Source organism: Tenrec ecaudatus, chromosome 7 (genome assembly GCF_050624435.1).
Source record: "Tenrec ecaudatus isolate mTenEca1 chromosome 7, mTenEca1.hap1, whole genome shotgun sequence".
Classification (NCBI taxonomy): domain Eukaryota; kingdom Metazoa; phylum Chordata; class Mammalia; order Afrosoricida; family Tenrecidae; genus Tenrec; species Tenrec ecaudatus.
This window is the reverse complement of record NC_134536.1, coordinates 98,191,002-98,204,700: the sequence shown is the minus strand read 5'-3', so window position 1 is coordinate 98,204,700 and position 13,699 is coordinate 98,191,002. Positions and strand designations below refer to the sequence as shown.

At 35.3% G+C, this 13,699-nt stretch overlaps 1 protein-coding gene across 6 annotated transcripts in view; it reads left to right on the top strand.

Moving 5' to 3' along the window:
* Positions 1-6,429, top strand: part of SENP6 (SUMO specific peptidase 6) — a 115,818-nt gene extending 109,389 nt beyond the window's left edge. For 3 of the 6 annotated variants that reach the window (XM_075554879.1, XM_075554877.1, XM_075554881.1), the window contains 5 exons: positions 197-300; positions 1,503-1,591; positions 2,854-2,922; positions 3,022-3,172; positions 4,731-6,411. In XM_075554879.1, coding sequence (XP_075410994.1) covers positions 197-300; positions 1,503-1,591; positions 2,854-2,922; positions 3,022-3,172; positions 4,731-4,940 — 623 coding nt within the window. In that variant the 3' untranslated portion in view covers positions 4,941-6,411. Of the gene's footprint in view, positions 1-196; positions 301-1,502; positions 1,592-2,853; positions 2,923-3,021; positions 3,173-4,730 lie in introns of all 6 variants that reach the window. The other 3 variants (XM_075554880.1, XM_075554878.1, XM_075554882.1) reach the window with 3 other exon arrangements.
* The last annotated feature ends 7,270 nt before the right edge of the window (positions 6,430-13,699 follow it).

The following is a 13,699-nucleotide window of genomic DNA, read 5'->3' as shown; positions in this document are numbered from 1 at the left end:
GATGAATTAAAAGGTTCTGAGCATTATAAACAACTCTAATTGGTATGTACATGTAGGTTTTTATTTAAAATAATTCCCTTAGTATTTGTGATAAATGTTAAAGAATTTTGTATCTTTAATTGCTGTTAATCAGTAGTATTAATTTTTCTATATTTCCTGACATGTAGTTATTATGTAATGTTTCTTACTAATACAGATGGATTAAGCAAAATCAGGCTAAACTATAGTGAAGAATCATCTGAAGGTGGTAAAATGCTGGAAGATGAACTCATTGACTTCTCAGAAGATCAGGATAACCAGGTGAGGGCGTGAGCTTAGCAAAAGTTGTAATGTCTTCATTAATCTTTTTCCATAGAGTTTCCATAATTAAAAACTCATTATATCTCTTAGATTAGAGTTTAATTTCAAAACACAAAAATTCAGTTTTCAATTTAGAAGTTGCCAAGACTGTATGAATGTTATTTTCTAAATATTTTTACCACAGTATATTAAATTCATTAATTAATATTGCCCCCTTCAGAATACTTTAATATTAATTCTCCAGCTTCAACCCAACCACCATCAATCACCTTTTCTCTACCTCTTCCAAAGGATTTATTGATTTTTCTTAACCTTTAGATTATAATTTAAGAGGCAACTATCTAATTTTATTTATGTCATGTAAGAAGCCAACAAAATTAATATGGTATTTCAATTTTTTGGTGTTTTTCCTTCTCACTTTAGTTTATGTATATGTAGATAGTAATAAAATTAATAGAGGTAAATTCTACTGCTTTATTGAAACCTTAAGTAAATGTTACTAACCTCATGAAAAAGGAATCTTTTTGCAAATAGCTAATGGGGACTTTGTATTAAGAGATACGTTTTATTTCATTTTCTGCCCTTTCAGTTATGAGTGAAAGTTAGCTTTTCACTGTACCATTTTTCATTTTTTGCTTGATCCTTTTGTGAACAAAAAAACCATTTTTGTGTGTTTTGTCTTGGTTTACAGTGGGTGGCTATGAGATATAATGTTCTTTCCAACATATATATTCATGTTCATGACGATAAAGACATTTTCTTCTTAATAAAGAAGAGATGCATGGTTTCATCAAAATAGTGGTTCCTAAAACCATCAAATATCTCTGATATGAAGAATTATATATGTAAAAACATTGTTGTGAAACCAGTTGTCTTAGTCAACAAGCTAAAATTTTTAAGAAATAAACTTATCAATGATACTCGAGGGTAGAAGAGTCCATTGTAATATATTTGATTGCTAAAATTTTATTCCAGATTGAGTAAAATTATGTAGCTAGTCTTAGATTTCTGACTCGTAGCTACTATTAAGATGTTGATGTTTAAGTATTTGGAATCAAGCAACCTACTAAATTGTCTGTGTCTAATTTGCCTATATGAGACATGTCTTTGTGTGTTTTTTACCACTGATAGTGCTGTTTTATTAGGTCAGTAATTATTTAGATTGTATAGTTTCAGAGCTAATCCCAGGCTTTCTTTTATAGGATGATAGCAGTGATGATGGATTCCTTGCTGATGATAATTGCAACTCAGAAATAGGACAGTGGCATTTAAAGCCTACAATCTGTAAACAGTAAGCATTAACAGTGTTTATTACAAAATACATGATTACAAAAGCATAATTCTCTTAAGTACCCTCTTAAAATCTATATACTCGAGTGTCAAAAAGGTTGCTCAGGGAAGAAAATTTGTTCAGAAATCTAGGGAGGAGAAGGATGGATAATCTCTTTAGTTTTCCATTTGTCCACTTCTGTGTTAATTTGCACACACACATTTCCATAGTAAACCAGTATTTCTTTTGGGAATATAATATTTGAGAGCAGACAAAGACTATGAACTACCATTCTAATCAGTAACATGGGAATCAGAGTTTAAACTGGTTTCACAGCTACAGTATGAAGATATGTATGTATAGAATGACTCAAGACAGCCCTGTGGGATGTGCTCCAGATGGGAGCCCAGAAAGGAGTGAATTTTTGTGTCTAAAGTCTCTCTAGAGACTCTGAATTATAGCGCTGAAGTATTATTTCTTGTACAGAATGTTTGCTAAAATTCCATTGATAGCTTTTGGAAGCAAAGTTTAATTTATAATGTTAAAAATAGAGACCTAGCTAGGAGGAGCTGATACCAAAAGCTCAAGTAGAAAGTCAACGTTTTGAAAATGATGATGGCAACAAATGTACAAATGTGGTTGACATAATGGTTGTATGTATGGATTGTGATAAGAGTTGTATGGGCCACCAATAAAATGATTTAAAAAAATAAGAGACCTAGATAAAGGATTTGTTCCAATCTGGGTTTTTTTGCACTAATCGTTAGACTTCCTCATTTGCTTTTTTACAGAATTAAAATATTGAAAGTTAGGCTTTTAGTTATACTAGGTGTTTTGAAGGGGAATCTTGGTAAAACAGAAAACAGCACCCTGGATTCTAAAGCGATTATTTTTAATGCGCAGATTTACTGGTTTCGTTATCTAGTACATTGTTTGGGTTAAAAATAGGATTATTTTCTTTCCGCTTTTGTATGATCTCACATTTGGTGATTTGGAGTAGGAGGATATTCAAATTTTCAGAATTGTTTTCATTTTCTACTACCGTTTTTGTATATAAATTTATGTATAAGCTATTTTTAAATTATTCTGTGACTTAGTATTTAATACAACCATAGATATTTTAAGTTTTAGTAAACTGTGTGTCTATATTTTCTCCCTGTTACTGAGTTGCGTATAAAGAGAATTGCGAAATTAAGATTTTATTGTTAATGTGTCATACTGTATCATAATTTATTTTATCACATTATAAAATATTCAACATTTGGGTCATTTCTGCCCTGCAGGCCTTGTATCTTGCTTATGGATTCTCTCAGAGGCCCTTCTCGCTCAAATGTTGTAAAAATTCTAAGAGAGTAAGTTCAACATCTGACTTCACACATTGTGTCATTTTTCTGGTGGTAGTTAGCGTATTTACATGTGTGTATCATTTTATTATTTGTGCATTCTTACAGATATCTAGAGGTGGAATGGGAAGTTAAGAAAGGAAGTAAAAGGAGTTTTTCCAAAGATGTTATGAAAGGCTCTAATCCAAAAGTACCACAGCAAAACAACTTCAGTGATTGTGGTGTGTATGTGTTGCAGTATGTAGAAAGTTTTTTTGAGGTGGGTTTTAGTTTTTTATCTAATAAATATTTGATACTAATTCAGTATAAGAAAATACGACAAACAAATAGGGTGAAGACATTTTAAAAACAGTGGGTTGAAGATTATTCCCGAGGGTAAAAACTCCCAAGTTTTAGAAATAAAAAGGTGTAAAATGCCATCTTGACCTAATTTCACCTTAATCATCAAATCATCTATATCATCTTTTATCTTTCCTGGTTCTTTCTGAAGAAATCCTTCCCAAGATTCAGAATGCCTCTTTTACCAAACTTTTACCAAGCTCCCCTTCAGAGACACATTTTTTTTTAAACGTTTTTATTAGGGACTCATACAACTCTTATTACAATCCATACATACATCAATTTTGTAAAAGCACATCTGTACATTCATTGCTCTCATTTTCAAAGCACTTGCTCTCCACTTAAGCCCCTGGTATCAGGTCCTCATTTTTTCTCCTCCCTCCTTGCTCCCCCCTCCCTCCTGTACCCTTGATAATTTATAAATTATTATTTTGCACATACACATATCTCAAGAGAGATTTATATCCACTGTCTCCATTTCCACAACTCCTATTTCTTTCTCAAATCTCTGTTCACTCTGACCTCTACACTGAAATTATTCTTGACCTTCCCCAGCCCCATTTTACTCTGTGACCAAAACAAATCTAATTGTGTTACTTTCCTACTACTACATGTAAGAAAAAACAAACAAACCTTGTTAGTGGCCTTTTGAATAAAAGGATTATGGTCTCTCCCATGGGTTGTGTAATTTGACCCCTGCCGAAACGTCTAGCCTTATTACCACTACCTTTGTCGTTGTCTATACCAGTCATGTGCATGTCATCCTTTTTGTAGCATGTTCTTTCTTGCCTCTGAGCATTGATACATGTTCCTTTACCTGGAATACTCCTGTTGCTTTTATAATTTCCTAACTAGCTAATTCCTGTTTGTCTTCTTAAGTCTCAGCTTAAACTTTATTTCTTCTAGGAAAAGTTCCCATACATTGAAGGTGCTTCAAGAAGTTCACAGAAAGTTGGAATTAATATATAATGGAATTTTCCCACCAACTTTAGAAGTCTCATATATTCTTTTAGTAATCTATGTACACTTTGTGAAATCATATGCTTGGCCACGTTCGTTGTTTTATTTGTTGAATTATCATTTGCAAAGAGTGTAGGTGGCAAATATTTTCTATGTAAACATACAGTCCCTGTTTGAACGGCCAGTTTCTGCTGTTGTAGTGTAAAAGCAGCCAGAGACAATATGTAAGTGAGCTGTGTTTACTCTGTTGGCAGTGCTGACCCTCAATCTAGATCTTTGTCTTATATTTCCCGTGCCCAGCACAATGCCTGGCATATCATAGATCATGATTAAATTCACATTGACTGAATAATCTCCCCCCTTTATTTGCTATTAATCGGGAGTTGATACATACATTATTCCATAGTTCAAATCACGCCAAGCAGAACTTTTCCCCCTATTTTAACTGTAGTTTTGGTTATTGAAACTAAATTATTATTTTTTTGCTTTTAATGTGCATTTAATATTTTTATTTTTAGAATCCAATTGTCAATTTTGAACTACCTATGAATTTGACAAACTGGTTTCCTCCTCCAAGAATGCGGACAAAAAGAGAGGAAATCCGCAACATAATTCTAAAGCTGCAGGAAGATCAGTGCAAAGAGAAAAAGAAGCATGAAGACACATATTCAATAGAAACGCCTTTAGGTGAAGGAACAGAACAATATGTCAACAGCATCCCAGACTGACCATTTCTGTGGCTTTGTCAGTTCTCCCTCCAGAAACGAAATGACATTGACCTTTGTTGATACAGTAAAAAGCTGAAGTGTCCACTACTCAGAGTGATTTGGAAATTTCAATGCTTGTATAAATGTCACATAATTAATTTTCAATGGAGTATGTATTAAGTAAATGTCTGTAAATATGTTAATGAGGCCAAATTTTCCAGCATTTCTAATTATTTTTTTCACGTTAGGAAGCTTTTGTTATGTATTTTCTGTTAATAGAACTTAAACCTACAACTTCTAAACACAAAATAAATAAAATGAAAATATTTATAGGAGGAAATGGTTAACTTGATATTCTTTAGTAAACTTGTATTAAATTCCTCAGTGGGTGTGAATATATTTCATAGCACTATTTAAGTATCTGTGATAATTTTTGACTTTATACATTTGTTTTGAATTAAAATATGAAAATAAGATTAAGACATTTTGAACTAAAAAGAAATACATCCTCATGCTTACGTTGCATAACAAGCATCTTTTTAATTAGTACACTCCTGTATGCCCAGATGCCCAAGTAATGTTAATAAATATTTATAATTTTAAACTAATATTTATGAAGAAGCAATATTAAGATCAATTCAAATTAAAGTTACTTTGAATAATATTAAAAATGAAATATACTTTATCATACATTATTGTAAAATGTATTTCTAAAAGCATCAAAAATTCCCGTTAAAATTATTTTGGTTGAGTGTAGCCTGAATCTCTTAACATTACGTTACCTTTCTATATTACAGTTTTCAATATGTTAAAACCTATGTATCATAATTTTATCTACATAAATACAGAAATTTAAATAGGAATTTATAATTATTTATAATAGCTTTTGCTATTTTTCAATTGTTCATTTCGTTCTTGGGGTTGTTTTGTTTTTTTTAATCATTTTATTGGGGGCTCGTACAACTCATTTTAACAATCAATATGTTTTTGTTCTTTTGATAAACAAGATACCAGACCTTTTGCTTGAGGTTTTCTGTGTAAATTATTTTAAATGGAAGAATATTGCCTTTAATTTCACAATGCAGAATAACTCCTACTTAAAATCTCCTTTGAAACATTAAAATATGACATATTACAGATCAGTGGGGACCTAGCATATATCTGTTGAAACTGTTTTTTTCAAGTGAAATGTGGTCTTATTTCCCAAATACCTTTTAAAATCTTGTGTTAAATAATGAACTTTAAATGTGCTTGTAACAAAAGTAGAGGCTAAAAGGACAGACATTTTTATCAGTAATTTTTGTCTTTAGCCATCTGTGGCATATAACCAACATTTTAAGCCTTTTTCTCAAATTCAGTTATGTCCATATGTGTGGAGGGGTGTGTATGTGTTAATAACCACAAAAATTGATTTTATGAGACAACACTTAAAATTAGGCTTAAGGAAAGTAATATTACAGTATGAACTATAGGCTTTTGTTTCTTCATTAATTTCAACTAGCTTAACATTTCTGATTACACCTTTTTTTTAAAAGAATACCTCAGAGATAATAGATCAGATACTAAAAATAAACATTGGCACTCATTAATGCAAAATGATTTTTGCTTTCCTAATCAAATTCTAAGAAAAAGGTAACAGATTCTTTGTTAACAGATATTTTTAAATACCTAATATCAGTAAGTAAAATCTATATATTTTTTAAAATACGCTACACTTTTTTAGCGTTTGAAAGTACCCTGTGGTAAAACGAATATTTGTTTCTGTTTTCATTTTAAATGGTTATATTTTATACTCACATACTTAGTAAGATAAAAATATAACTTGTCCCTTGGACCAGTAAGTATAAGCCAATTTAACATGAAAACGTATAGATGTCAACCTTCTAGAGGTAGAACTATTTATGGTATTGCTCCCAGCCCATGTGAAAGGTAACATTTTAAAAATTTATACTAATGATTTCTCAGTGTATACTGAAATTTGTGAGATTACAAGGTTTCACTCGCAAAGGACATGAAACACTTGTGTGAATTCACATTCATTGGATAAGTGTGCACTCGGGTGCTTCTATCTGTAGTTTAAAGTAGATATAACCCTTTTAAGATGTGCTTGTTGAAACAAAGTCTGTTGTGAAACAAAGTCTAGAGGTTTGTTACTAGACACTGAGACTGCAGGATGAGTATCTGGTGTCTTAACTAATTAGATCTGTTGTATTGGTTTTCTTGTTGGATAGAATATCAGTTAATAATTTTTAGAAGAGTTTTAGATTACTTGTCATAAAATATGTATGCATCTCAGCTTGTCGTAGTTTAGAAGTAAAGGTAGGGCTTCATTTGTCCCTTTCCTCTGATGGTGCTGTCCCTACTTTAAAAGTTGAAAAAAAATATTAATTCAACTCACATAAACCTTAAAACAGTTCATTTTTCTTTGCATAGTGAGCTGGACTTCCATTCTAAGTCAATTAAATGTAGGAGATTTTATTTAAAAGGATACCATGATTATGAAAATTCCATCATGTTTAAGTCACCAAAATTAATTCAGTATTTCTTTTCTTTAAACACTGATCTCTGAGAACTAAATTATGGCAAAGATGAACTATTTTAATTTACCAAAAATAAAATATTGTACTTGAAGTCTCAAACTATTCACCAAAAAAGTATAATAAAAATATAATATTTTAGTACACAATAAATACCCTAAGAGTTGATGGATTAAAGGTACTGAAATATAAACAATGAAAGGAATAACTTCGACTAAAGGAAAAAAGAATTGGGAGGCACTCTCTATATCTAGAAGAGATACAGATTGCTGGGTTACTGTATAGATCACTTTGAAGACAAACTGTAAAGGAAAAGATTGTTCGGCATAAACTACCTGACAAAGTCATTGAAGCGGAATACATACCAGGCAGGAGGACCAGGTAGTATTGGAAAATGTAAGAGTGTATTGAAATTGTCCAACAGGAATTTCTGATAGATTTGTGTTTTTATATTCTCAGAAGGGGTTATTGGAATAGCTGTTCCAAAATTAAATTTTACCTCTAGGGCATAAATCAAGTGATCACATAGAGCAGCAGTTCTCAACCTGTGGGTCGCGACTCCTTTGCGGATCAAATGATCCTTTCACAGGGGTGGCCTATGAAGTAGCAATGAAAGTAATTTTATGGTTGGGGGGGGTCATCACAACATGAGGAACTGTGTTTAGGGTCGGGCTGTGGCATTAGGAAGGTTAGAACCACTGATAGAGAAGCAAGTGATCCTTGGGGAAAGGGACATCTAAACCAAGGAATACTGCTAGAATAGCAACTTAGAGTATCGGTGTAGGAAGTTCTTAAAGGAAAAGCCAGGAGTGTTGCATGGCCCAGGAAGAAAAATCCTTAATGAAAGAAGATTTAATGGGTTCTTGTGAGTTGGAATTGACTCAATGGCATTGGGTTTATGGTTTTATTATTGCTGTTATTATAATGGTCCTATTGAAAGATTATGGTGAAAAGTATGATATCCAAAGCCAGATTTTTTTCCTCTCCTTCGATTGACTTATTAGTATGGTCATAAATTTGATAATAACAAAGTACATTGTTATATCTCTTAGGACCAGTCATTTTTTTTTTATGTGTAAGAGCAAACTTTATTTCAGAGTAATTATATTTAAGACAACATCTCAGCCCAGTCCAATCAAGTTACTAAGTCCTACATTAGTCCATATTTCCTCTTCAGACTCACGCAACACATTCAGTGATGCAGAATGCAGGAAGATCACAGGCCAATGGGTGGGAAACCTTGTGGCTGCAGTGGCAGTAGAAGCATCTCAGCACTGACATGCATCTTCAGGTGGCTCCTCTAGTTCCAGGGCTTAGGACCAGTCATTTTAACATCTGCATTTTCTACCCTTGAGTCTTCAGAACTCTTCCCCAGACTTTCTATTATGAACTTGATGTTAGGTGCTGTTGAGTCAGCTCTGGCTCCTACCAACCCTCTGTACAACAGAACAAAACAGTGCTTGCTCCTGTACCACCCCCATGGTTACTGTGTTTTAAAGTCCATTGTTTGAACTACTGTGTTGATCAGTACAGCTTGAGTCTTCCTCTTTTTCTCTAACATGCTACCAAGCATATCATGTAGGGATATGCCTGATAAACATGCCCAAAGTACATGAGGTGAAGTCTCGCCTTCCTCATGTCTGTGGAGCATTCTGTCTATACTTCCAAGACGGGTTGGTTGGTTGTTCAGGTAATCAGTAGTGTATTCCATATTTTGCCAGTGCTGTAATTCAAAGGCATCGTTCCTGTCATCATCCTTCATTGTCTCCCCTTAACATACATGAGGCATTGGAAATACCCTGGCTTGGGGGAAAACATCTTTGTCATCAAGGCGACGTCTTTGCTTTTTAACACTATATAGTCTTTTAACAGATCTGCCCAATGCAAGATATCCTTTGATACCTTGAGTGCTGCTTCCTTTGACATTGATTTTGGAGCCAAGTAAAATAAAATCCTTAAAATGTTCATTTATTCTCCATTTATGTTGCTTATTGGTCTTATGAGGACTTTTGTTTTCTAAATGTTGAGGTATAATCCACACTGTAGACTGTAGTCTTTGGCCTTTTAAGTGTTTCAAAGTCCTCTTCATGATCAAGCAAGGTTGTATCGTGTGAATCTCACAGCTTGTTAATAAGTCTCCAGTTGGGCTGCCTTGTTCGTCATCTAGTTCAGCTCATTATTTGCTCAGCATATAGATTGAATAAGTATGAAAGAACATAATTCTGACACCTTCCCTGATTTCATATCACATTATATATCCTTTTCTGGATGTAACTTGATCTATGTATGGGTTCCCTGTGAGCACAATTAAGTGTTCTGGAATTCCCATTCTTGGTAATAATTTGTTCTGATTCATACAGTTGAATGCCTTTAGCATCAATAAAGCACAGGCAAACTTATTCTGGTAAACTGGTATTTTCTCAGGTAAAATTCATCTGACCTCATTTCATGTCCTCTTCTGAATCTGCCTTGATTGTCCAGCACTTCTTTGTATTTTACGCATGACCAAAAACAAAACAAAACTGGGATGACGTACTAGGATAGTCAAGTCATGTAAAGTTAACCAAATTCCTGTATGTGCTAAAGGTGTTCAATTAATCAACCATATTACTGAATAGCAAGTAGGAAATATAAGTAATAAATAGGAATTATACTAAAATATCTTTGGCCTATTTGCATTTGTTATTAATGATATTGTTTGGTAAGTATCTCATTCTGTTGGGTCACTCCTGTTTGATATGGGCATGAATACAGATGTCGTTTGGCTTGGCAGATCTTCCATATTTATTCGCGTGTGCTAATGAGTGCTTCCCGGATTGCATTCACTTGTTGAACATAAATCGCGCCTTGTTTTTGCACCATTGCCTTCAGTTCACTTTGGACTTTTCACATAAGATTCTTGGTCATATGCTACCTCCTGAAATGACTGAACATGGAGCACTTCTTTATGATACAGTGAATTTATGTATGTTCCTTCCACCATTTTCCTGTACCCTATTAATATTTTGCTTCCAGAATCCTTCAGTATTACACCTTGAGGCTTGAAATTTTTCCCCCCATTTTTTCTAAGCCTGTAAAATAAGCTTGTTTTTCCTAGTTGGTTTTCTAACTACAGGCCTTACTGCCTGCCAGCAAGTCTCCTGTAGAGCTGCTACTGGTCTTGAATTACCGACCATGCAGATTGCAGATTGCAACACATAACCACTACCCGAAGGGGGCTCCATAACATCAGGTCTTAATTTTTAGCAGACTTTATTATCATATTTTGTCTTCTCAAGGTACCCCTTGAAATGTGTTCATCCCTTTTACCTCAGTTTTAAACTTGCAGTTTTGCTATTGTATCTTGAAGAGCAAGTTTCAGAGTCTCCTGATAACCATTGTTCTCATTTGTTTCCTACGTTGTTTTTGTTGTTGTTTCCTACGTTTAATGGCCTTACACTTCTTACATGTATGCTGTTCTTGATGTCTTCCCACAATCCATCTGCTCTTTGACCACTGGAGTTCAATGCAGTAAGTCTAGTTGTGAGATTGTCTTGAAATTCCTTTGGGATACACAGGGTCACAGGCTGTCCCCTTGTGGACTTGCTTTAATGTTCATCTTCGATTTGAATTTGCACATGAGCATTAATGGTCTTTTCTACCGTCAACTATGGGCCTTATTCTAACTTAACACTGAGCTTCTCCAATGTGTCTTTTATTCTTGTCTGTTTCATTTGGAAAGGCCCAAGAACATAGTGGCCATATATTTTATTGAAAGGCATTTCCAGTGAATTGGGGTTTGGTCTTGCAAAAATCTATCATGCAATCTCCATTTCTCTCACCAATGCCATAATTTCCAGCTACCAGTCCTTATTTGTTTCCAATTGTCATTTCTCAATTACCAGTAATTATAAATGCATCTCAGTTGCTAGTTTTCATCATTTAGATCAGTAAAAATCAATTTCTTTTTCACTGCCACTAGTGTGTGGCACATTAATCATATTAACTTGTATGACTTGTAGTTAGGTGGTGTTGAGTCCCTTTCACCCTCTAGCAACCTTTTGCACAGCAGCGATAAATACTAGCTGGTCATGCACCATCTTCACAATTTTTAATATGCTTGAATCGTTGTAACCAAGGTCAATCTATCTTGTTGATTGCATTCACTATTTTATTCCCCTTACACTTACTGAACATTATATCCTTCCTTCTCCAAGGACTGGTCTCTCCTAACAACTTGTCCAACATAAGCCGAAGTCTCGTCATCCTTACCTCTAAGGAGCATCTGACCATACTTCGTCCAAGACAGATTTGGTGTTTTTTGTTTGTTTTTTTTAAACATTTTATTAGGGACTCATACAACTCTTGCCACAAACCATACATACATCAATTGTGTAACGCACGTCTGTACATTCTTTGCCCTCATCATTTTCAAAGCATTTGCCCTCCACATAAGCCCTTTGCATCAGATCCTCTTTTTTTTCCCCTCCCTCCCCGTTCTCCCCTCCCTCATGAGCCCTTGATAATTTATAGATTATTATTTTGTCATATCTTGCCCTGTCCGACGTCTCCCTTCATCCCCTTTTCTGTTGTCCTTCCCCCAGGGAGGAGGTCACATGTAGATCTTTGTAATCTGTACCCTCTTTCCAACCCTCTTACCCTCTACCCTCTCAGTATCGCCCCTCGCACCCCTGGTCCTGAAGGTATCATCTGCCCTGGATTCCCTGTGCTTCCAGCTCCTGTCTGCACCAGTGAATATCCTCTGCTCTATCCAGATTTGCAAGGTAGAATTCGGATCATGATAGTTGCGGGGAGAGGAAGCATTTAGGAACTGGAGGAAAGCTGTATTCTTCATTGGTGCTATATTGCAACCTGACTGACTCATCTCCCCTGGACCCCTCTGCGAGGAGGTCTTCAGTGGCTGACAAATGGGCTTTGGCTCTCCACCCTGCACTTCCCCTTCATTCATTGGGGTAAGATCTTTTCTTCTGATGATGCCTTATACCTGATCATTTCGACACCTCGTGATCGCACAGGCTGGTGTGCTTCTTCCATGTGGGCTTTGTTGCTTCTGAGCTAGATGGTCGCTTGTTCACCTTCCGGCCTTTAAAACCCCAGATACTATCTCTTTTGACAGCCGGACACCATCAGCTTTCTTGGACACATTTGCTTATGCACCCGTTTGCCCTCAGCGATCGTATCATGGAGGTGTGCACCCAATGATATGACGTTTTGTTCTTTGATGCCTGATAACTGATCCCTTCGGGACCACATGATCACACAGGCTGGTGTGTGCTTCCATGTGGGCTTTGTTGTTTCTGAGCTAGATGGCCGCTTGTTTATCTTCAAGCCTTTAAGACCCAGATGCTATCTCTTTTGATAGTCGGCCACCATCAGCTTTCTTCACCACCACATTTGCTTTTTCACCCGCTTTGGTTTCAGCAGTTGTGTCGGGAGGGTGAGCATCATAGAATGCCAATTTAATAGAAAGTATTCATGCATTGAGGGAGTGCTTGAATAGAGGCCCAAGGTCCTTCTGTCACCTTAATACTAAATCTATAAATATAGGCACTTAGATCTATTTCCCTTTCCTCATTTATATTTGTATATGTACATGTCGTCTTCTAGACTTCTATAAATCCCCTTTGCCTCCGAGCTCTTTCCTCCATTTCCTTTGACTTTCCTCCTGTCCCACTGTTATGCTCCATCCCACCTGGGTTTCAGCTATACCTCTTAATTACCTTACCCTTGATCATTCCCTACCAGGCGTCCCACGCCCACCTCACCACCAATTTGGATCCCTTGTTGTTCCCTTGTCCCTGGGTTTGTCAACACCACTTTCTTACCCCCAACCTCCTCCTATCCCATGTCCCCCCGGAACTGTCAGTCCCATTGTTTTTCCTCCAGCTTGTTCATCCAGCCTATCTTATTTAGACAGACCTGCAGATAATAACATGCACAAAAACAAGACAGAGCAAAACTAAGCAACAATATACAACAAAATAACAAGAAACCACTGACAACAAAACAAAACACATCAAGAAAGAAAAGCTTGCAGTTACTTAAAGGATTGTTTGTTGGCCTCCAGGAGTACAAGACAGATTTGTTTGTTCATTTGGCAGTCCATGGTAATTTTTAATGTTTTTTTCCAGCAACATAATTTGATTTTTTTAATCATTTTATTGGGGGCTCATACAGCTCATCACAATCCATATATACATCAATTGTATAAAGCACATTTGTGAATGCATCAATCCTTCAGTG